This window comes from Biomphalaria glabrata, chromosome 4, assembly GCF_947242115.1.
Source record: "Biomphalaria glabrata chromosome 4, xgBioGlab47.1, whole genome shotgun sequence".
In the NCBI taxonomy this organism is placed as follows: Eukaryota; Metazoa; Mollusca; class Gastropoda; family Planorbidae; genus Biomphalaria; species Biomphalaria glabrata.
This window is the reverse complement of record NC_074714.1, coordinates 20,898,996-20,924,927: the sequence shown is the minus strand read 5'-3', so window position 1 is coordinate 20,924,927 and position 25,932 is coordinate 20,898,996. Positions and strand designations below refer to the sequence as shown.

The window sequence follows — 25,932 nt, the reverse complement described above, 5'->3', positions numbered from 1 at the left end:
TTATTCCATTTCTAGTTAGTTTTCATCTTGTCTTGTCATGGAAAGCAAATCTTCCTAACAAAGCAACCATTAGGCAATGTTTAGAGAAATACCTTACTGTTACTTTTCTCAGAAATCTTGCTGTAGCCTTTGATATTACTTTCGTTGCAAAATTAGTCATAATGTACTGTTTTTCTGGGTTCTCTTTCATAAACGCCTTGATTTACTAACGCAGTAGTTCTCACACTTGGTTAGTCAGGATCTAAGGAGTAAAACAGTACCCAAAATAGAGCAATCAAACCCAAGTACCCTAGGGCGCCATCGCTCTGGGAACCATTGTGTTTGATGTGGATACACTAAACTTAGGATATTTGTCTTTGAAAAAATGTGTTTTGTTTATTTTGATGAGGGAAATTAAGTCAGTTCTAATGTAGATCTAGTCAAGCATCTTTAAAAGCAAGTATAACTAAGAAACTATACCTAGACATTTTTTAAAGTGAGCATTTTAATTTCGGAAGATTATATTGGATAAGTAAAAAAAAACAACTAAACAAAATGACAATTGATCTGTGCCACGGACTAAGAGCATCAAGCTGGTTTTATCGCACAGAACAGGGCGGTGATCGAGGATATGTCTTCACTGTACGTGCATCTACTAGTGAACTATAAAGTTGTATGTGCATCTACTAGTGAACTTCAAAGTTGTATTTGCATCTTCTAGTGAACTATAAAGTTGTATGTGCATCTACTAGTGAACTATAAAGTTGTATCTGCATCTACTAGTGAACTATAAGGTTGTACTTGCATCTACTAGTGAACTTCAAAGTTGTATTTGCATCTACTAGTGAACTATAAAGTTGTATTTGCATCTACTAGTGAACTTCAAAGTTGTATGTGCATCTACTAGTGAACTTCAAAGTTGTACTAGCATCTACTAGTGAACTATAAAGTTGTATTTGCATCTACTAGTGAACTTCAAAGTTGTATTTGCATCTATTAGTGAACTTCAAAGTTGTATTTGCATTTACTAGTGAACTTCAAAGTTGTACTTGCATCTACTAGTGAACTATAAAGTTGTATTTGCATCTACTAGTGAACTTCAAAGTTGTATTTGCATCTACTAGTGAACTTCAAAGTTGTATTTGCATTTACTAGTGAACTTCAAAGTTGTATGTGCATCTACTAGTGAACTATAAAGTTGTATTTACATCTACTAGTGAACTATAAAGTTGTATGTGCATCTACTAGTGAACTTCAAAGTTGTATTTGCATCTACTAGTAAACTATAAATTTGTATGTGCATCTAATAGTGAACTATAAAGTTGTATGTGCATCTACTAGTGAGCTTTAGAGTTATATTTGCATCTACTAGTGAACTTCAAAGTTGTACTTACAACTACTAGTGAACTTCAAAGTTGTACTTGCATCAACTAGTGAACTATAAAGTTGTATGTGCATCTACTAGTGAACTTCAGAGTTATATTTGCATCTACTAGTGAACTTCAAAGTTGTACTTACAACTACTAGTGAACTTCAAAGTTGTACTTGCATCAACTAGTGAACTTCAAAGTTGTACTTGCATCAACTAGTGAACTTCAAAGTTGTACGTGCATCAACTAGTGAACTTCAAAGTTGTACGTGCATCAACTAGTGAACTTCAAAGGACTTAGCTGTCCCTGAGAAACGTAAACAAAGCGATGCCCTGATATTAAGGGCAGAAAATGATAGACGTTTTAAGTCTCCGTGCCTGTTGTTATCTCCCTTGAGTCCAGGCTGCTGTTTACCGTAGAACAGAATGAAACCGGACCTCAGAGAATTGGATGATAAAGTTATGATCAATGCTGATGATGAGGTGGGGGGAGCGTAGTTCCTGTTCTCAAGGCTATAGATAGGGTCACTACGGTCTCTTGCATTTTTTGTTGTTTTCTTTGGTTCAATAATCAAAACTCAACCACTGCTGTTATAAGTTTTTGAATTGTATGTGTAACGAAAGATACAAGATGTGTGTGCACTATTTCTCTGCTTTGTGATGATATGATATGCTTTGGGGGGGGGGGGGGTGTTAGGGTGTTGAGCCTATCACTGTAAAGCTAAGTGTGAAGAGAAAGCTGATTACCTTGGAGACAAACAGTCGTATAATGTTAAGACCTCTGCGCGGTGTTGATTCTTGACAATCTGTCTAGTGTAGATCTAACTGTAGGTAACGCTGAACTCAACACTTCAGTAACACCGGCGAAAGGCCGAAACAATCAAATATGTAGTCGACGCTGATATGTTGTTCTAACAATACGTTTAATACTCAAAGGGGAATCGTCCGATGTCAATAATGTCGTACTCAAGTCTCCTACTTTACAATAAGCGTCCTCCTTCTAGCGTCGTTTAGAGCGTTCTTATTTTTTAAAGATCTGTCACGTCACTTGTCGCTAATTAAAACTTTACCCTATTCCCGAAACAAATAACTAATTCCTAACTACTTCCTAATCATGTCATAACAACTCCTCCCCCTCCCGCTAAAAAAAATTGCCTGTCAATTTTTTAATCTACTGTCTTAGTCTTACAATGTGCAAGGGCCAAAATGTAGGGAAACATAAAAGACAACACAACTTGAGTCTTGATTGCGATTTCAACTTCTCTTTCTGTGTCCACAATCAAGTTCCTCTGAACACATATTTCCCTCAAGTGTCACTAACTGATACTGTCCAATGTGATGTGCCATAGGTGACCGCCGACATAGTTCGTTTGCGCTGACACTATAGGTGTGTCTATCTATACATCATCACATCACGTTCCGGAGATTACCGCTTTCCCTCACACGTCAGGACAGACAATTTACCTAATATGACAAATTGATATTTATCAATGCTCGTTCTCCCACTATACACCTAACGTTCTTTCGGGCATCTACAAGTGTATTTTATTTCCTCTCTCCACTTACTTGTCCCCACACGACCTAACTCTTGACTGATGTATGATAATGCTCAAATACAAAGAATAAATTATAAAACTTACTTTTCCTTGATGTAACTACATCGTCGCCTTATAAATGCCCTTTCTATTCATACACACATACATGCAATGCATACATACTACCCGAAATTACATAATTAACATGAGTCAATCTACTGATAACCAAATTACATGTATATTATAACATAAATATACTATTCAAAGATACATTAAACAACCTAATACCCATCTAGTTATGACAACTAGTTAAGTCAATTAATTAAGAATAAGCAATTAAATAAAATCCAACTTATTTACACACTACAGTCTCATAGTGCTATGTTTCACAGGCTATCTACCCGACTCATACATTTGTTCGCTCCAACTGGAGTTAACATCTCTTCTTACACCACTATAGCCCGCTTGTGGCCTTCTACCTCTATATGACTTGCGATTACCGCTACCACAGTCATCTCTTCTATCATCACTATCGGATACAGACCTGCGCCTCCTATCCGAACTCGCAATCTTCTGCTCAGACTGTTCTGCCCTACTCCAACAGTCTTTAGCGATGTGCCCATGTTTATGGCAGTTAAAACAAATTCTGTCATTTCTAGGTTTATTTCGCCTCATGTTGCCATACCTGCTTTTCCAACTTCTAACCTGTTTGTCAGAAGCGGCGCTGACACCTGCTACATTTCCAAGTAAAACATCTCTAGATAACCTCGGCATGGCTACCCCTTCGCAATACCCTGTGTATAATGGAGGTCGAAGGAACACTTTGCACGCTTCGAATCTCTTAACTGCGCCGTCTGCCAACCTGACTGATTTGGTATAGCCTAAATAATCCTTAGATTTCACTAATCCCCCTCGAACTGCGAGTGTACTGCTAGCTGTGTCCCGGATCACATTTACCTGTTTATTATTTATCATGCCTGGATATAATTTAAATCTATCTTCCCCACAATCAACGTAATTAATTTCTTCATCTGGTTCACTATGTCCACTATCCCGATCCCTGTCTTGAATGCTCCTTACAAAATTAACCCTATCTGGTGGCCGATTATCCCTCTCTTGTCTACGGTTTTCTTGATTACCTCTCCTATCACTAGTGCCACTATTACCCTGTGCATTTCTATTGCCAGCTCCATTCCCTCTATGTTTCTTACACTGGTATGCCATGTGTCCCTTTTCCTGACAGTTAAAACATGTAACGTCCCTAAAGTTTCTATCATCCGCTTTAGATCTATCTATTCTCCTATCATAACTTTCCCTGCCATTGTTTTCATTTTCCCAGGATCTATCCTTTATGCCGTCATACCTATCCCGACCATTGTTCCCACGTTCCCTGGACCTATCATTTCTCCTGCCATAATCCCTATCACTAACATCATTTCTCTTTACATAATTTACCAGGTCAATAACTTTTTTGTGGTCGCTAACTGAAAGTGGGTTGTTTGGGTAAGCATTCTTAAAGATCCTAATAATTTCTACCAAGTCTTCAATTACCTTAGGGTTTCTTTCTTTTACAAAGGACTGTAACTGAGGGTCGCACTTATTGATAAAGTTATCAATCAAGATAAAGTTCTTCAACCCTTCGTAGGTGTTCTCCACATTCTCGAATCCGAGCCATTTAGTGAAGAAGTCTTTCTCTGAGTTGATAGTTGTTTGGGGATCAACTTGGCTGGATGGAGTGTTTTCATAATACTCCTTTCGGAATGTTTCCGCGTTGTGCCCGTATGCGTTTAGCAGTTCCTTCTTTAGCACCTGATAGCTGTTTTGCATGGAGTGGTCATGGTTTTGGCAAATCGTGAGGGCTTTCCCATGTACGAAGTCCAACAAGATTTCGGACCACTCCTTCTCCTGAACATTAAACTTTGCAAGTTTAATTTCAAAGCGTTTCAGATAGTCGCCGATGTCGTCCTTGTCTTCCGCAAAAGGTTGGATTTTCTTCTTCATCCATGCGGCGCTACTATGGCTTTCTATGTTGGCACTATTGTTGCTGTTTCCTTCGGTGGGCACACTTACACCAGCCTCTATCCTCATCTGTTCTACTTGAATTCTCACTTTTCTGTCCGCCTCTTCTTTTTTCTCCCTCTCGATGCGTTCCGCCTCTCTAACCTTTTCCCTCTCTACCTTTTCTGCCTCTCTAACCTTTTCCCGCTCTATGCGATCTGCTTCTTCTTTTTCTTTTTCTCTGCCTCTAGCTTTCTCTCTCTCCAAGCGTTCTGCTTCTTCTTTTTCTTTTTCTCTGCCTCTAGCTTTCTCTCTCTCCAAGCGTTCTGCTTCTGCCGCCACCATCTGCTGTACATAGGCAGTTAGTTCTTTGCCGCGCAGTTCTAGTTCTGTCTTAGCTTCATGAATTAGTTTTTTTCTAAATTCTTCCAGGTCGTAGCCTGAAGTAGTTGCCATATTACCTTTGTTACTTTACCTCGCTTTTTTTTTTTTTTAAATTATCTTACACACAGGCCTAATAGCTTCTATTATCTATGTTCTATAAATCAAATTACCTTTTGAGCGTAACCTAATACCTCTTGATTCAAATAAATTAAATTCGCCACTCTACCCTCGGCGTCTAGACTACCAACTCCGACTTCTAATAACTTCTGTACTTTCCAAGATACACTTAGTATCCTTGGCACCAGTTTGTAGGCGTGTAGGCTACACCCTGACCCGACTGAATACGATGTGCGACACACGCACGCTCCACCGACTATGTGTTACTCAACACGAGTCGCCGGTAAATAGACCAACCTGTCTATTTACAAATACTAAAATTACAAATGGGCAATCAGGCTTCACCTCGATTGTTCCCCAGATCTAGTCTAGATTACGCTAGATCTTAGTTACTTCTTACCTGCTTTCACAGCCAGGAGTGTATATAACTTACTCATACAAATAAACTATGAAAATAAACCTAAATACGTTAAACACCAAACTATAGATCTAGTTCTAATGAATGAGACTTTCGTCTGACAGTAAGACTTAAGACAGGAGTATTGCAAACAATTAATACATGACGTTACTCAAAAAAAACTTAACTAAATGATTCACATTCACATACAGGACGAATTAACAGCTAAACGTATATCTGGACCTCTTGCTAGATTACACCTAATTTTAAGGATATCCCCAATCCACCACGATTTAACCTGGTAGTGATAATCTAGCGAGTGGTCACTTCCCTACAGACTCTAATTATTCTAAGGAGAAAGTAGTTAAATAACACTTGACTTATCTGTCTAAGAAGCGGCGATGCGATAACTCCACAGTCAGTCTCGGGTCCACTCTTCCTACGCTAATGTCTGTCCCGGCGGCAAGGCTCACGGCGATGTCTTCCCTAGCGGTGAGATAAAGACAGCGAACGTTTCGGCTCTCCAAGGTCCTTCAGTACTGGTCTGCAACGGCTCCGGTTCTTCGGTGGTACGGCGTCTGGTTCTGGTTCACGGTGATCTGTCGTCTGGCTCCGGTTCGTCGGTGACGTAGAGTCTGGTTCCGGTTGCTGGTTCCAAGGCAGGTACGGTGGTTCCAGGTGGTCGTCTGTCCAAAGTGACACTGGAACGGTCTAACAGTTGACCCAGCGACAAAGTCAAAGTCCAGTGCTAAAATACCGGCTATCTGGCTATCTAACGTGTAGCACAGATTCAGCCGAGACGTAGATCAGATTAGCACTACTGTACTTAAGTGCCGTAGGCAGTAAGATGGTTCCTACGTCACAAGTTCTTTGGCGTGACCTCAACGGTCGATCTTGGCCTTGCAGAGGTGACCTTCACGTTCGTTCTCAAGATGCCGGGCAGGCGATATCTCTTCAGTACGGCTTCGACAGGACGGTTTTCTTCCCTTCAACAACTGTAGCTTTCTCAATACCGAACTACAGGCTTCAGTACGATGCCCCAACGTATGGGCGTTTACAAATTACAAATGTAGATCTAGATCAATATTTCGTTACCTCCTAGGTCTACGAGTCCAGGGTCTCACTGGCTTTCCTTCGCCGACGTGGCTGTATAATCAGGGTCTAGCTGCAGACTAGGCCGATGACGTTAACTTCTGCCTCCTCCTAACAGAGGGCTTCTATCCTTCTGAACGTTGATGCCAGTGAGCTCCGAGTCTGGGGTCGCCACGTTGTTAAGACCTCTGCGCGGTGTTGATTCTTGACAATCTGTCTAGTGTAGATCTAACTGTAGGTAACGCTGAACTCAACACTTCAGTAACACCGGCGAAAGGCCGAAACAATCAAATATGTAGTCGACGCTGATATGTTGTTCTAACAATACGTTTAATACTCAAAGGGGAATCGTCCGATGTCAATAATGTCGTACTCAAGTCTCCTACTTTACAATAAGCGTCCTCCTTCTAGCGTCGTTTAGAGCGTTCTTATTTTTTAAAGATCTGTCACGTCACTTGTCGCTAATTAAAACTTTACCCTATTCCCGAAACAAATAACTAATTCCTAACTACTTCCTAATCATGTCATAACAATAATATTAGAATAGTCGTAATCTATTATGTATGATTAGACATACACGCTAAACGTTCAATTCTATACAATTTAGCACAATATTTTTTTTAAAGTAGTTATTACTGTCTGTGTAAGTTTACATACCATTTCGATGTGGTAAATTGATGCATCACCAAAAAAAAATTAATCATACAAAAAAATACTTTAAAAAAACAACCAAGCTTATATTAAATGTATCAATTAGTTTGGATCAGTCATTTAATAAAATTTGTAATAAGTCTAGATGAACAATAATAAATCTGTGTGATTAGAAATATTTTTTTACCATTTGTTTTTGTTTAGCGCATTGTCATGTTTTTAGCATTTTCAATACACTGTGATCCTATCTCTTATATGGACCAGTTGGGAATGGGTAGGGATATGCCCTCTGGGTGATCGCTTTGAAATGTATTTTTTTTTAAATGCACCGGCCTGAATTCGAACTTCTGGGCTAAAGCCTTCTCAAGCCAACGCGTTAGCTACTCTACTAGCGAAAAGTCTATGAACATGAAAGATCGTTTAGTTATCTATTGTGTCTATTTCTTGTTTGTGTTCACCAAGCCAGACGACAGTCTATTAAGGGGACTAATTCAGTGATACCGGCACCTCAGTCAAGTACCATTTCTTTTCTTTGTTTGAGATAATAAACGAAATAAGTAATTACCAATAGTTAATTAAACTAATTGGTTAATTTTTTAAATTGATTCTTGTGTTGTCAAGTAAAAGAAATAAGTATGCAAAGTTTTAGCTTGATCCGAGTTTGGGTGTCGGAGAAATAACGTGTAAAAACTTTTGGCCAGACAGACAGAGTAAACAAAAAAAAAATGTCCTGTATTGATGATAAATTCTAAGTAATATTTTATGTCAGTGCTACACAGACGGCTTCTAATCATATTTTTAGTGAAAATGGCTTTTACTTCAAAGTTGATGATCTAAGTTCACAGAAACAATAAAACTAGAATTATCTTATTTAATGGTACCAGCCAAACCCTTTTTTTTTTCAAGCAGTCTTAGAACATAGCAATGACTGTCAACATTTATCGCCCGGGCTTATCAGTTTTACTATCCATTGTAGCATTGGTATTACCGCTTGATTCCCTCAAGAAAATCCTAATTAGTACTATGGACGTGTAGAGTGGTGTATCTCGCTGGTAACTCATGCCATATCTTGACATATGGCTGCTGTGTCAAGTCCTTGTTTGATGTATGGCATTGAACTCTTAAGATCGCTATGGCATTTCTGATGTGTGATGTCCTGTGTGCCACAATCTGTTTCCGCTGTTTGAGAATTTCTTGTGGCAAGCTTTATTTGTGACTTAGACGAAACCATTTATTTCTTTATGGTTTATTGTGTTAGAAACAAAAACAAAGCAAAATAGACAAAATACTTTAAAAGAAAACAACAGCTTATATTTAATAAAGGCAGGCCAGAGTTCAATTCCTGCCATCTCTCAATATTACAAGGTTTATATCTCCTTTTCTATATATCTAACAAAATTAATTAATTACCCACTTAATAAATTTAAAAAAAATTATATATTGTCATCGAAAATGAATAATTGTACAAATTTCCACTTGATCCGAGAAGGGAAGTGGGAGTACAAATGTTTCACAGAATCCTCCCAGACAGACGAAGTGTGTTATTATAAGCTTTGTTAAACAGTAAAGCTTCCCAATGAACTCTGTAGTCCACGCCTGCTTTAGGTCTAAAGCTGAATAGTCTGCACATTTAAGCTTTACGCTTTTATCTCTTTCCTAACAAGCATTCTATTGTCAACGTTTATTAATTTGGTGTGTTTATTTCTCCCCAGAAAGACCATCAGTTGCGGCAACATTAAAAGCAACCAAACCAAAACAAGTAAGTAATGACACAATAATAAGCTGCTTCTTCGCACTTCTATGAACTTGAAATTTTCTGTGAAATCCAATCTTAGATAGGAGAAAACGATTAGACGTAATGCATGGGTAGATTGAACCTGTTAGGGCTACCTACCATAAAGTCCAGTAGGGAATCTGCCATATCCCGATTGACTTTAGAAAAGATTTTATCCAACGGTCAGGCGTTGAGCGGGAGCTCTACACCTAAAGTCTTGTCTTAAGGTTCATGATGGTAGTGACCATTACTGTGTTGGGTCGTACCATATATGTAGCGCCCAGCGTTCCGGTGATGGGCCCGCTCTATAAGCAGCCGAAGGCAGCACTATCTACGTGAAATATTTCTTCATATTTTTATACTGTAACCGCCACAATTCCGTGCAAGGGCCGCCACTCCTATTGCTCATTTTATGATGCCCTCCCCTCCCCTTATGGAACAACGTGATGGACTTGTTGGACTGGGTTTTCGGTTCTTTTATCTTCACCTCGAGTAAGATTTAAAAAGAAAAAACTCTCCCAAGGTGCCCCGATGGAAGCTTGCTTCGCTATCCGTCATTACCTTATTCAGTTCCCCTACTAGACGTTTCCATTCACGCGCCACATTGAGGCCACGGGAGCTGGAATCCTGATGTCTGTGTTATCAGATACACGCTCAAAGGAAGACAAAGCCTTACAATAAAGGATTTTAAAAGACAAATTGAACTATAAAAAATCGTGGCTTACTATTAAATTGATGAAATATGTTTGTTTGTAATCATAGGCTTTAAAACTGCTAGGCTTATTAAATTTAGATCATACTTTCTGTGATCTATTTGTTAGTGTCCAGTCTGCCTGATATTTCTCAGACTTTAGATAAGACTTTGTGAAAAGAACGCCTCAGAATGTCTGATTTCTTTGTGTCCAGTCTGCTTGAGCACTTAGGTCGTAGGATAAGGTTACTGTGCATTAATTGATATGTTAGCACGTGCCAATATCCCGATCATTACCATCATGGACAATATAATAGATGTTACGTTCATTGAGCTACAGCTCCTTTAGCTTATAAGGAAAATGTTTGGGAAGTAGTTGTTTTTTAAGTGAGCTTAAAAGAGCTTAAAACACACACTGAATAGGTCCTTCACAATCTTTCTGTCTCATACATCTTAGATCCAATGAAGAAAGACACACATAACAAGAACTTGAATCTCTCTACAGATAAATGCTTTTCTTTTCATCGAATGGCGCAAAGACATTTAGTTTTAAAGTAAAGTTCCCTTTTAGACTTTGTGATCAATAGGCTGATGATGTCAAGTTCTTCATTAGTTTGTTGCTCAAGGTTAACGTCAGTTTTATAGATTGGATAATACAGTTCGTGTTCTTTGGACTAGACTCCCTTATCAATTCAACAAAATAGTTGTTTGAGAAGCAGTCGGTCACACGCCAATGTTGTCTTCTCATTCGGCCCCAATGTGACATCAGCACTATTTAGCAGCGTGCTCAAAAGGAAGGTAAATGTACACAATGTACACATTGAGGCGATTAAAGGAAATGAATAAATACTTCCAAAGTAGCCTACCGTAAATGTTTTTGTCTGCTGAAAGAAAGAGCGCCTTCACAGACAGACAAATCACTTATACATCCACGATATGGAAGGAATAAGTTTAAGTACTTTTTTTTTCAAAATCATGTTTGGTTTGATAATTAACTATAAAAATCAGACATTCCATTTGATTTTTTTCTCTTTTCCTTTTTCCTTACAAAGAGTGGCGAGAAGGGCAATAGTCTAATAATAATTTCAGGCGACTCTTTCCTCTAATATATAGATGTAGATAAATATTTTGTACTCTCTTGAAAATGTCGGCCATAACTCCTCAACAATGCGCTACTTTTCTTCGTTCTCATTCTTTCCTCATCCTTTTACAATTGATTTTAGTCCAATATTATTATTGATATTATTATCATTATTATTTACAGCTTCTGATATCTCGGACATCACAACCACTGATATCACAGACATAACCTCTACCTCCGGCCTTACCGCCAGCAAGACCGACAGCGCCCTCACATGCAGCAGCGACGCCAGAATCACTTACAGTTCCTTGAGCTTGCCCAGTGCAAAGGAAAAACTTAAGGACGTCAACCAGTCCCACAATGATGGACCGGAATCTGCCCCTGAGCAAGAGATCATATCGGCCATGGGCAACCTCAGCTTGGACACCGCCTCTTCGGCGAGTCAACCTAAGAGGTGGGTCGACCCAGATGACCCTTACGACCGCGTGAGTGACCCGGTGAAGAAGATCTTCTCCTGCCAGAAGCCAATAGAACCGTACAGATCTGTTGTGTACGCCAACGATCCAGGTTCCCCGCCACTCAGCAGATTCGCCACTGGACACGATGAATACGTTGCAATAGACGAGCCTGTTGCGGTGGATTCTAGTCAATACAAAGACCGCGAAGAGACCATAGGTAAGATGTTCATTACACAACGCATGTTTTTACTTTTTAGCGGCCTCCGAAAGGGGAAAAGACGCTATTAGTTTTGTATGGCCTGTCTGTTCGTCCATCCGTCCCGTTTAGATCTCAGAAACTAGAAGAGAAAATGAAAATCGTACATCATGATATTTTAGATCATTCAAAGTTCTGATGGTTACTTTTTTCTAGACCTAGACTTAGATCTTGAATCTAGATTTAGATCTAAAACTAGGTCTAGATCTATCTAGATCTACTATGTCTAGTTTGTATGACATATGACAATGGAGATATTAATTTTTATTTTGCGAGGGGAATGTCTGGTCCAAGTAGACCTACTCCAAGTCTTTCAAGTCATTTCTAGCTATTTCATTCCATAACTTAAATTGGTCAAGAATTTTTTTTTTTGTTGCCAATTTATCTAATTTTGTAAGAAGAATAAATCTCTTTTTTACTTTCTCTTTATTACAAGTAACATTATTAATTTTGAGTGTATGGATAAGGTTAATAATTATTATTTTAAAAAAGTATAAGTGTACGCTAAATGAATATATGGAGATGCTGTGGCTGAGTGGTAAAGCACTTGAAACCAAAAGTCCCGTGTTCGAATCCTGGTGAAGACTCTAGGTAGACCACTTCGGGGGCCGATTTGTAACCTTGTTTAATATTTATTGACTGATAATTTATTCCTAGATCTTAATGAGAATCACGTTGTTTAATATTTTTTGTTTTCAAATCACGTGCCGCCAGTTAGAAGAAAAGTGTTCCATTGTCTCTTAAGTCAGAACTTAAGAAGAAAAAAGCGCTGTGTATTTATGTGGTTGCTCAGACCCCCTTGTGACCGAGATGCTTTGTTTATGAGACGCAGAGGAAGCTGTTGTCTCACTGGGGTTGATTACAGTTTTCTGTTTAAATTGGAATAATGAAGAACATCTGCTTTCTAGTTTGAAGATTTATTGGAACCTGGATGTCGCCTATTAAAAAAACAAAATAAAATAAAGCATCTTTACTGGCATGTAAATACATTCTCAAAAAAAATAAAAAAAAGTTATGTTACGTAAAATGGACTTTGTATGTGTGTTCATGTTTCTGGAATGTCTGCTGTTGGGCAAAAGGGGGGGGGGGTCCTCCTGGTGTACAGCTGAGGACGTCAGGAAATAAAAGCTTAAGTTTTTCTAGACTCACCAGATGCCATTAGGGAAAATGTTTATAATGAGGGCTTACATAGTTACAAAAAAAAAAAAGGTTATGAATTAGGACACTTTTTTTTTTGTTATTCTAATGTAAACAAAAAAATAATTTAAACAAAAAAAACGCATCAACTTTGTTCATTCGAATCCGAGATGTAAAAGTTCAGACTTGTCCAGTGTGTAAAACAAGATCTACTCTGTAAGAGAATGAAGAGCTGTAACAGGAAGTATTTTATAACGAAGACTTAACATACCATTTTATATTAGCAGTACCTAAGAGTTAGATCTATTTAAAAAATAAATGTTCACAAATGAATGTTATATAACTCCAGGTACTACAATGTTGCTCTTGTTGCCATACTCTGCTGAAAATGTCTACATGTGCACACTTTAATTAGGTCTTTCTAAAGAGTACACTTTCGTTTTTAAAACTGTTTTGCTAAATGTTTGCATATGTATACAATATAGACAATCAATTTTGAAGAAATCCATGCCAATCTCTATTTGCTGTGGCTAGTTCAAAAGTCTAAGTGATTGAATTGATGTCGGTGTTTGGTGTGCGACTTGTATCCAATTGTTAGTACGAACTATTCTAGGTTCAAGCTTAAGTTGTTCAACCCAGATGCTCTACTCATGATTTCTTTCTCAGAGTTTCCAGCGCCACCCTTTAGAAGAGTGACTCGTTCTTCAACATCAGAGGCGGCCACTGTTGCTGGCTCTAGTAGGGATGCTAACCAGGTGACTGGTGGAGGAGATGAGAGCCTAGGGGCTTGGGGAGGATCGAGCCGACCTGCCAATGTCCTTGATCTGGTTAGGACACAGGTACGTAGTTTGTAATTCAAGCATGAGCCCCCCCCCTCCATTATTATTTGACTGGCTTTGTAAAATGGCTGAGTGATAGAGTATCCCTATGCTGTGTGGAAGATCATATGTTTGAGTCTTGCCGGATATTGAATTTCATTACAAAGTTTATATTAACTCTCTCCGTCTGTCTGTATGGTACAAAATTTGTAAGACTACCCCAGCTTTACAGATCCTTATTGGGGATTAGTTATGATTACATGGACTCTTTTTCTCAATTATAAACCACCACAACATTCCCATAAAGAACAGACACAATATAAAGAGATTATTGAGCGACTACAAACAGACGTCTTGAACGTTTTCACTTATTTGGAACGATTACCCATAGCCCATGACAATGCATGAATCCATCACAAAAAAATAATTAATAAGTTAATCAATTAATAGTAATTAATTTATGTTATATAGAAAATGGAGTTGAACCTTGCAATATTGAGAGATATGACTGATTTATTTATTTTTTCTGTTATTCCCCTTAGATAAGCTTTGTTAAAAAAAAACATTTTTTTTTATATTTTGCTTGTACTTCGGATTAGGTTAGGGTTAAGGGACTCTATTTAATATTTGAATTGGTTTCTACGGTGGGTAGGACGGGGGGTTGTGTTTGGCCTTGGCTCGTCATCCCGGGCACCCCTGACAGTCTTTCAACTTAGTTTGTCATTAAGTTAATCAAGTATCAAAAATAAGTAATGCCAAGGGCTAACGTATAATAGTTAACAACAAGCGAGAAAGTAACAAAGGTTTAATGATATGATACGATGTAAATGATAGTTCGTACAAGCAATTTAAAGGAAATAGTCAATACTAAATATCAAGTACTATTCCAGTGAGTGTGTATTATGTACACGTACATTACTGGCTTAACATAAAGGCACAACTTAGTCAAAATGCCAGTGATACAGTCCGGGCTCACACTGTCCACAACCAAATACAGTCCATGCACTACGACCAAGTATGGCCCGCCCGAATCCCGCAGTCTTTGTTCAGATCAAGCTTGACTACCACAGTGTCCCAAGCCTGAGTCCCTAAACAAAATATAGATGACTTTCTTGTGATCATCACTGAACATGAGGAACCCGATTGGGAGCAACGACGTCAAGAAGAAAATAGCATAAAACTTAAACCCAATACAGGGGGGAAAATCCAACAAAGAACCAGCCATCCAAACCAAACACATGAAGCGTTGACGTTTAGGCGTCTTTGTAAACAGCGCATAAAATACTCTGATGCATAAATGAGAAACACTGAACAAAGAACCAACATATGACAGAGATGACATAGACACGGGAGTGGACAGAACGAAAGGCGCCTGGTCTTTGTGCTGTGCTGTTCAATGTATTGTAGACCTTCAAGCCTGAAATGAAATGGTACTGCATTTCAGGAAAATAAAACTTAAGTTGTACGTCACCCAGTCATCAGCATCATCTGGCCCTTGCGTCATAAAGTGGCTGTTACGGTTCCAATATCCAAATCCCTTTCCTGTTAGAAGCTCTCCTTAGCAGAAACTCAAGAGTGAACCCGTCCATTCTTTTACGCTGCCCAGACAGCCATTTCTTTGGACAACCATCCTGTTTTCCTGCTCCTTTCACTGTACCTTGAAGGATGACTTTGTTACCCATTACCCTGGCAATGTTTCTTAATATACTTCTTGTTTAAACACTACTGAGGCTTCAAATATTTAGTATAGAAATACTGGTCAAATTATTTTCTACACGCTATGATTTGTATATTTTTAAGCTAAAGTGTCACTTTTATTCTTTGTAAACTAGAAGATTGAAAGTGAGCCAACGGAAAATGTCTCTAGTCAGTTCTCTTTGGTGATGTGTTCAATACAAGAGAAAGTTTACTAAATTAGAATATTTTTATTTATTGGATTTCACCTTACGCTCACTTCTTCTACTTACATTTAAAAAAAATATTTCCAAACATTTATTGCCATGCTGGTTTGAGAGATTCGCTTAATGACTTGAATTCTGGAAATGTTCTTTTAAAAATGCAATATCCGGGTGAGATTTTTTGTCTCTCTTGCTGTTCTTTCGAATAGTTTGAACATTTACGATCAACATTAAATACTTGCAACATGAAAATATTGAAGGGAATTGATGGACAGTGGAGAAATATTCTCTTTTGTAAAATATTAAAGATCATCAATAAAATCTAGTTTCTTTTTTGTTTTTTTGGTTTCACTTGTGTGTGTTTAAAGACCGGATAATGCTATTAGTAAGAAGCTTGTCATTTTTTAACACAAAATTCAGTATTAAAAAAATAAAACAATCCTGGGGATACATGAAGCACAGTGAAACTTTTCGAGCTTTAAATTTAAAGACAAATATATTACTTTTAGTTTCGTCATAGGAATTGATTTAAATATTGTCCTCCGTTTTGTGTGTATACTGTTGACCGCGCTCTTGAGAGAGACATACACAACCCTAATTAAAGCGCTAATTGTCTTAGTGGCCTAATATGTTCTAACGTTGATTTTCAGTTGTATTGTTTGCAAGAATTGTTGTTGTAGACAGTGATTGATCATAGTTTGTTAGGTGCTTGAAATAATAATTCCCTCGTACCTCTGGCTAGAAGCCGTTGAAAAAAAAGAAGCAGATGTATTGGTAACGGCATTGTATTAGGTCACTATGACACAGACGTTCACAAAACTCTGGGAAATCTTTAACTCAATGTTACCAGCCCTCAAAAGTGACATAAAGAACTGATAGGCGAGGTTGTGATCGTAATGAGAAGAGATTTAACTAGCACTGACCCAGGCTCAAAGAAATCGTTAGGTATAACTTGGGAATGCCTTTTTTTGGACGCTGTTCATTGAGAGATGCTCGGAGTTTCTCATGATGTTATCAGTTCATTGAGAGATGTTAGTAGTTTGTCATGATGTTATCAGTTCATTGAGAGATGTTAGAAGTTTGTCATGATGTTATCAGTTCATTGAGAGATGTTAGAAGTTTGTCATGATGTTATCAGTTCATTGAGAGATGTTAGTAGTTTGTCATGATGTTATCAGTTCATTGAGAGATGTTAGTAGTTTGTCATGATGTTATCAGTTCATTGAGAGATGTTAGTAGTTTGTCATGATGTTATCAGTTCATTGAGAGATGTTAGTAGTTTGTCATGATGTTATCAGTTCATTGAGAGATACTCGAAGTTTGTCATGATGTTATCAGTTCATTGAGAGATGTTAGTAGTTTGTCATGATGTTATCAGTTCATTGAGAGATGCTAGTAGTTTGTCATGATGTTATCAGTTCATTGAGAGATGTTAGTAGTTTGTCATGATGTTATCAGTTCATTGAGAGATGTTAGTAGTTTGTCATGATGTTATCAGTTCATTGAGAGATGTTAGTAGTTTGTCATGATGTTATCAGTTCATTGAGAGATGCTCGAAGTTTGTCATGATGTTATCAGTTCATTGAGAAATGCTCGAAGTTTGTCATGATGTTATCAGTTCATTGAGAGATGTTTGTAGTTTGTCATGATGTTATCAGTTCATTGAGAGATGTTAGAAGTTTGTCATGATGTTATCAGTTCATTGAGAGATGTTAGTAGTTTGTCATGATGTTATCAGTTCATTGAGAGATGTTTGTAGTTTGTCATGATGTTATCAGTTCATTGAGAGATGTTAGAAGTTTGTCATGATGTTATCAGTTCATTGAGAGATGTTAGTAGTTTGTCATGATGTTATCAGTTCATTGAGAGATGTTAGTAGTTTGTCATGATGTTATCAGTTCATTGAGAGATGTTAGTAGTTTGTCATGATGTTATCAGTTCATTGAGAGATGTTTGTAGTTTGTCATGATGTTATCAGTTGATTGAGATATGTTTGTAGTTTGTCATGATGTTATCAGTTCATTGAGAGATGTTAGTAGTTTGTCATGATGTTATCAGTTCATTGAGAGATACTCGAAGTTTGTCATTATGTTATCAGTTCATTGAGAGATGTTTGTAGTTTGTCATGATGTTATCAGTTCATTGAGAGATGCTCGAAGTTTGTCATGATGTTATCAGTTCATTGAGAGATGTTAGTAGTTTGTCATGATGTTATCAGTTCATTGAGAGATGTTTGTAGTTTGTCATGATGTTATCAGTTCATTGAGAGATGTTAGAAGTTTGTCATGATGTTATCAGTTCATTGAGAGATGTTAGTAGTTTGTCATGATGTTATCAGTTCATTGAGAGATGTTAGTAGTTTGTCATGATGTTATCAGTTCATTGAGAGATGCTCGATGTTTGTCATGATGTTATCAGTTCATTGAGAGATGCTCGAAGTTTGTCATGATGTTATCAGTTCATTGAGAGATGTTAGAAGTTTGTCATGATGTTATCTCACTGCTGTTTATCCAGTTCCAATGCTGATTATATGATACCATGAACTTTTTTAAAAGACTTACTTTGAGACAGAAATAAAATGACCAGGGACCCACCATTTTGTTTGTACTCTAGACTTTTACTTTGTTTGAATGGAATCTTGTCAACATTAGTTCTCTCAGCTCCCATTCTCGGAGCAAGTTGAAACTCTGCACAATTATTTTCACTGTCGATAACAGCGATAAGTCAATGAGGAGAAAAAAACAATAATTAATCATTGAGTCATAATTAATTAATTTTGTTTTATATAGAGACAGTGAGGCCTACTTAGCAAAGGGGTGATATGTCTTATACTTGTAAAACCACATGTGTGGTATTTATTCGCACGAAAACAACACCAACAAATATACACACATATACATCATAACAAATGTCCGAAGTATTGTTCCCGACGCCTACATACTAGATCACTCCGTCCGAGATTTGTTTCTAATGTCTACTTAGATAGTGATAGTATTTGGATAGTGAGCAGTAGAATGCAGCCAAATAATGAACATTTTATTTCACTGTAGCAATACAAAGCTCTAGTGATAGGAGAAAAACGTTTCTAACTACAGTCCAGTGTACAAGAAGTTAACTGGTTGTTTTTTACAGCAATAAATTACACACAAATACAAATACGTATTAAAAAAATAAGAAAAATCATTGAAGTGTATGTGCATGTGTATGATTTAACAAAGGGAAGTGTATGACGGATGCTTTGACTGGAGAGTTTATGATGAAATCACTTTGTGGTCTGTTGTAATTAAAGTTAAGAGACAGAATTAGGGGGAAGTGAAAGACTACCAGTGACGTGAGGCAGAAAAGAAGTGTAGTTTGAATGAGTTGTTTCATTGTTTTCATTTCACTTTGTATTCCTACTGTTACGTGCGCAGCATAGTGCCCATGTGGAATGGTGCGAATGCGTGTTGAAAGGGGAGAGAGAGAAAAGTGAGCAAAGAATGGAGTAATGTAATTGAAGTTAGTGTGCATATATTATTAATTGTTAATCAAGATTAAAGTCTTCATGATCTACTATATGTAGGAGACTGTTGGTGTTTGATTCCTAGGCTCATCTGCTCGTAACACCTACATGCATCTAATTTCAAGTTGAAACAAAAAATGTGATATTTAAGTCGGTTCAAGTTTTTTTTCAGATTTATTTCATTAAAAATGTAATCGCCTGCATCAGTTTAGTTGCACTAGTTGTTTGGAGCTATAAACCAATCACCGAGTAATTACAACATCCCAGTTTTTATTTGGTTTGGTGGAAACAGTTTTTATCCCCCATTTCCTTGAATGTGGTCCCCCCAAACACACACCCCGGTCTTTCTGCTTCCTATGGGCACCAGGCATCCATCGTAGAGAAGAATCACATTCCTAAGTCTTAGAACAAGAACTAGACTTAACACTGTACCACAGCTGCTTGCTGCTGCTGTCTTGGTTGGTGACATCTTTATCTCATTAGATCGAAATGAATAGTTCAGTTTGAACACAGTGACACTGACAGGGAGATTCTAGGCGTCTTTCTTTAATCTTCACTATTGTTGTTTTTTTTTTTCACAATATTAAATGAATTTTGGTAGAAGTAAAGACTGAATTTCACTGAACCATTTATTGAATTGTTGAAGTTCTTTTCCAATCTTGTCACTACTGGACCGAGTTTCTGTCTCTAAGTTTGATCTTGTCTAAAAATTGACTTAGATTGTGTTTGCTTCTTCCTTTCCAAAACATGGAAATACGGATGTCATAGTTTCTCGAGCCACCCCGAGGGGAATTCAAAGTAATTGCAGGCAGACACAGACGTAAACACAATTTCCCTGATTGTGATCCAGTTACGTTGTGGTCAGTTTCTGTTTGTTGGACACAGCACCATGTTGTAATCTTTTCTAGCTCTATAGGCTCCAGTTTTCCATTAAGAGGCATTCACGTTTGCAAAGCAAAAAATAATAATACAATTTTCTTTTACTAAAAGAAGGAAGGTAAAAGTAAAGAAAAAATTAATTTTAATATGTATTAGTTATTTTAAAACAGATTTTATTGCATAATCATAGATGTCGACTCCTTTGATGAATCGTCCTTAACATTATATTATACACTATTTGTATTTTTTTTTAAATGGGGGGGGGGCGGAATCTATATAAAAATTTTGTCTGGCTTCGACACTTTTTTAGCGGCCCCCGAAAGGGGAAAAGACGCTATTAGTTTTGTTTGGCCTGTCAGTCCGTCCGTCTGTCTCTCCGTCCGTCCGTCCCGTTTAAATCTCAGAAAGTAGAAGAGAAAATGAACATCGGACAGCATGATATTCTAGATCATTCAAAGTTGTGATTCAACGTCTACTTTTTTCTTTTCCGAAAGTGAACCATCTAATTTTAAAAGTATATATGCAAGCAGATTTTTCATAAAAATAAACCACTTTTACTACTATTCACTATTAATAGTAACAAACACGGGAAGCTCTTTAGTAAAGGAGATCTCTATTAACCATATTTTTAGCACATTTATGCAAACGGTTTTAGATTTTTTGTCAACAAATTATTTTTTTTTTACATTTGTATTGCTTAGTTAAGTAAGTTCTGTCATACTAACTACTACATTTACACACAAAAAATGTTAACTATTTTTTAAAGAGAAAAAAATCTATTTAGTGTGCATATATGTTGGACAGAATTTAAAACAATTAATAAGTAGTTTTTCATTATATCGCTGCGAACTGCAGCGCTACGTAATAGTAACGAAACACTCTACCAAAGAGGAATTTTTTTTTTTTTACGGAAATGTATTCTTCTTGAGGATTTGAATAAGAGATTGAACCTTTACAAACAATTAGATCATTATAAGACATAGTTAGGCCAGGTTCACATCTTACTTCACATTCACTTTCACCTATCTTTTGGTCTGCTGGACCGCTGGGTCATCACACATGATCTGTCAACCCCTTTTCTTCAATTTTCTCTGCCATTCGTCTTTGATAGAATTTTATTATGATGTCCTTTCTGAAAATATTGAAACCTGCCTTTTTACCTGCCTGGGTGGACCTCTTCGAGGACCGATTTTGAGTTTGTTTTTCCACACAAACTGTTTTTGTAACCTTGTTGCTTTTAAATATTAAGAAAAAAATAGACTTGCATTAGAAAGGTTGCCATGCAACGAACATCTTTTTATTTTCTTCCTTTTAAACCCCCATTTTTAATTATTGATACAACTTTTTATTTGCTAGAGAATGGTTGTCAAGGTAATTACCCGACTCCAATGATATTTCTAACGAAAATGCTACCAAAATGTCATTCATTGTATGCATAAAGTTTTGTTCTCTGCAGACAAGTGAAAATCTAGACAGTTGAAAGCGATTCTACTTGCAAATTGCGCAAAGCATAAAAAAAATCAATGAAAAATGTGTTAAGACATAACTAGTCAGGTTGATGTTTTGTGATTTGTCAGACTATTTCTACCGATTAGAATTGAAAACAATTTTACGTTGATTGATTATTTTTACGTAAAGACATGGAGATGTTTGCGCGATTTAAAAACATTACCACTTTTTGTTTAATCTTTTGCATTGGAAAACAATGACTCGGAAAATATTGAGTATCAGGTGCCACCAAGACAGAAATTAATTAAGGTTTCTCTATTATAAAAAAAAAACAACAACAACATCAAATATAAAAGAACAAAAAAAAAAATAAAACCTCTATGGTCTAGAGAGGCGAGAGGTGTAGAGAGGCGAGAGGTGTAGAGAGGCGAGAGGTTTTAGTGTTAATGAAATGACGCCGAACAGTTCTGTTTGTTTATTTCATACACAAGAAATGTTATTGTTTCTTATACAAAACTTTGAAAATTCATTTGTGACTTGTGTTTTTTTTTCTTTCGTAAATGTTCTTTCGTAAATGTTCTTTCTTTATTGTTACTTCTCTCTTGTTACTTGTCTTTTCGTTACTTGTCATTTCGTTAGATTTTTGTTGATACTTGTTTGTTGGATGGTCCACTTCTTTTTTTTTTTCTTAAATGGCTTCCTGTAAGTGCATCTAATGGGCCGACGTATTTTGTGTGCTTTCTTGGTTTATCATCTTCGTAGTGCTGCTTCTGTCTTTCTCTTTGTGTCTAGATAAGGAACATGACTTCTCTTTATATGGAACATGACTTCTCTTTATATGGAACATGACTTCTCTTTATATGGAACATGACTTCTCTATACATGGAACATGACTTCTCTATACATGGAACATGACTTCTCTTTATATGGAACATGACTTCTCTAGCTCTCCTTTGTTCAGTTTTTGGTAATGGGATTTCTCTTTGATTCGTATTGTATTCAATTCTGCATCTCTTTGAATTTACTAAAAAAAATGTTTTAAAAATTGAAACACATGGCTTTTTATTTCAAAATGTTATAGAATACTTTCTAACCTAAGAAAATATTTAAATAGAGTTTTGTATGGAGATGTTATTGAGTTTAATTTCATGTTTATGGCACCATATTCGTTGTAAAAAAAATATTAATGACTGCGTTACAAAAAGAAATAATTTTAACAAAGAATACCAATAGCTTTGTTAGTGGTGACCACGGAAAAATGTAGATGGGTCATATAAGTCGGATCACCAGAAGATGTTCCTTATGGTTTATGGGTTTGCGAAATTTGTATAAGAAACATCAACTGAAAGAATGTGGGCTCTTGTTTCCGAGGGGCGCCTTGAAGAATAAAATGGACTGAGTTGACTCAGCAGTCAATACATCTGGCGATGTTCCGGTTTCTAGACAATGTCTTTGGGTGACACATCTGACCCGCCAACTTGGCCCCAAGGCCCCCAGACGTGCTCTTGATATTGTCCAGGTTAGATTTTGCTGAACGACGTTCGTGATTTTGAGCTGGCCACTTCCTGTCTGTATAGCCAAACGAATTTGGCATACCGTCTTCTTTTCCCAAAGCTCAATCACGTCCTAAGGATTTAGATAAAACACAATTTAGTTTTTCCATAACATTAGGAGAGATCTTCAGTTGTATTTCTTTTGAAGAATGTTTAAATTAGCACACCTCGTTTCCCCCTCCCCACACTTTTATGGAGGTGCCATTTCTTTTTCTACCTTGAATTATACTTTGTTTCTCTCTCTCTCTCTTTTTTTAATAAAGCTAATATCAACTTATTCTGCCAGTCTGCCCGGTAAAAATTTTGAATACGTTATTGCTCCCATTTTCCATGATCGGATCAAGTTGAAGCTTTGTACATTTATTTATTGTCAAAGACAACACTTCAATCAATTTTTAAAAAAGCCAAATAGCTCATTATATAGTGGTAATTCATACATTTTGTTTGATTTGGAAAATGGAAATAAATATAATATCTAGATATGTGACAGTAATGTAAACCAACGGTGCTGACTGTGAGATGTACTCATGGACTCAATGTTATGCCATAGCATTATCTCTTGAGGAATTCCTTGTTCTTTTCGCATTTCTCGGCTGGTTTCTTCTTTCGGGACATCGGCCCGACTACCCTTTGGTTTGAACATGTGTGTTAGGCTTTCTAATGTATTCCATTGTACACGGTATGGCATAATAAATACAATATATTTTTAACAGTTCCTAGGACGTACAAAGTAAATAAAATATATCTATACATACATATACATAAAAAAATATATTTGGTATTTGGAGAAATCATTGCAGTGGTTTACTGTAGCTACTCCCAACGTTAAGCTAAAATACTTCCAAGGATTACATTTGGTTGGATCATTTACGATAGTGTCATTTTGTTCTTCTGTTTATATTTTAGTTTCTCGAGTTCGAAGGACATTTATAAACGTACACACACACACACACAATAAAACATAACGTTTGACAAAAATTTTATTATCAGTGTTTTGAGACTTTTTCAAGTGAATAACAAATTCAGTACGAACAGTTTTAAATATAATGTGCGATGTCTATGATTGACATAATGCATACTTTAATATTTAGAGACACAACTACATGTAATCTTGACATAATGCATACTTTAATATTTAGAGACACAACTACATGTAATCTTGACATAATGCATACTTTAATATTTAGAGACACAACTACATGTAATCTTGACATAATGCATACTTTAATATTTAGAGACACAACTACATGTAATCTTGACATAATGCATACTTTAATATTTAGAGACACAACTACATGTAATCTTGACATAATGCATACTTTAATATTTAGAGACACAACTACATGTAATCTTGACATAATGCATACAATGCTGGGAGGGATTAAAGAAAATAACAGGCTGCGCCTCAAAACGAAAACAAATTTTAGTGGCTGATGATGAGAAATTCGCCAACGAACTAAATTATTTTTATTCTCGTTTTGACAAAGAAGATTTTGTTGATCTACACAAAGAACTTTTCAACACTCTGTCCAAAGGAAAACAAGAGCCCTACGTCAATTTTGTAACGGAGGATGAAGTGACATTGTTATTTAAAAGAGTAGACGTAACAAAAGCTTGTGGACCAGACAAAATTAGTGGCAAGCTGATCAAGCTATGTGCGGAGCAAATTTCTTGTATCTTCTGTCATATCTTTAACCAGTCATTGCAAACGTGCGTAATTCCAAACATCTGGAAAACTTCAGAAATCATACCAGTGCCTAAGAAACCAAAAATAGATTGCTGAAATGATTTCCGCCCATAGCACTAACACCTATTGTTATGAAATGTTTTGAAAAATATATCCTTAAACAACTTGTAGCAAAAGTCAATAACAGCCTAGACCCTCACCAATTTGCATACAAAGCAGCTAGAGGAACTGAGGATGCCATTCTATTGCTTTTGGACCAGCTTTATAAGCATCTCGATATACCCAAAACATATGCACGAGTCCTCTTCGTAGATTTCTCCTCGGCTTTCAATACCATACAGCCACATCTAATGATAAACAAACTGAGTAACTTAAATGTAAGCCCTTACTTGCAAGCATGGGTTCTAAACTTTTTAACCCAACGGCCCCAGTATGTTAAAGTCAACAACACCAAATCGTCAACTCGAGTACTATGTGCGGGTGCTCCACAAGGTTGTGTACTTTCTCCTGTACTATACACTCTTAACACTAATGACATAAGAAGCATCTATGACTCAGTTAAACTCATTAAATTCGCTGATGATACTGCCATAGTCGGTCTTATTTCAGGAGACGAAACTCAGTATCGAAGCTCGATAGAAGAGTTTACAAACTGGTGCACCGACAACTTTCTAGAACTGAATGTAACAAAAACTAAAGAACTTATAATAGATTTTAGAAAGAAAAAACAAACTATACGTGAACTGCAAATAAACACTACATCTATAGAACAAGTAAAGGCATATAAATATCTAGGCATTATCATCAACAACAAGCTTTCATGGGAAGACCACCTTGGAACTCTGACAAAGAAAACAGCCCAGCGACTCTTTTTTCTATACAAACTCAACAGTTTTAAATTAAATAAGAAGATCCTTGAGACATTTTACGGCGCGACTGTACAAAATCTGCTAACATACGGAATAAGTTGTTGGCAAGGCAACGCCTCATCTAAACTGTTGCAACGTCTAGAAAACATCATTAAAAAAGCATCAAAAATTACACTCACAACATTACCACATTTAAAGGAACTTTTTGAACAAACGTGCCTAAGAAAAATCGAAAAAATCTTGGAAGACAACGGCCACCCGCTCCATCAGAACTACGCCAGGTCGTCGCGAAGTGGGCGACTGCTGTCAATCAAAACAAGAACGGAGCGGTACAAAAACTCGTTCGTACCTCACTCGG

General features: G+C 36.9%; 2 protein-coding genes across 5 annotated transcripts in view; one reads left to right on the top strand and one right to left on the bottom strand.

Moving 5' to 3' along the window:
• LOC106063065 (histone deacetylase 6-like) overlaps positions 1-25,932 on the top strand; it is a 189,063-nt gene that overhangs the window by 120,733 nt on the left and 42,398 nt on the right. For all 4 annotated transcript variants that reach the window (XM_056025926.1, XM_056025924.1, XM_056025925.1 and 1 more), the window contains 3 exons: positions 9,235-9,281; positions 11,252-11,743; positions 13,586-13,758. In XM_056025926.1, the coding sequence (XP_055881901.1) occupies positions 9,235-9,281; positions 11,252-11,743; positions 13,586-13,758 (712 nt within the window). The remainder of the gene's footprint in view (positions 1-9,234; positions 9,282-11,251; positions 11,744-13,585; positions 13,759-25,932) is intronic.
• Positions 2,127-5,424, bottom strand: LOC129925722 (uncharacterized). Its single transcript, XM_056025928.1, has 2 exons — positions 5,080-5,424; positions 2,127-5,046 (listed from the first exon to the last, which is right to left on the bottom strand). Exons 1-2 carry the CDS (start codon positions 5,335-5,337, stop codon positions 3,277-3,279), a joined length of 2,028 nt encoding a protein of 675 aa, XP_055881903.1. The 5' UTR covers positions 5,338-5,424; the 3' UTR covers positions 2,127-3,276.

Coding starts and splice junctions, on each gene's coding strand:
- LOC129925722 (XM_056025928.1), bottom strand. CDS start 5,337: ATGGCAACTACTTCAGGCTACGACCTGGAAGAATTTAGAAAAAAACTA. Junction 5,047..5,079: donor ATCGCATAGAGCGGGAAAAG/GTTAGAGAGGCA, acceptor GAGAGGGAAAAG/GTTAGAGAGGCGGAACGCAT.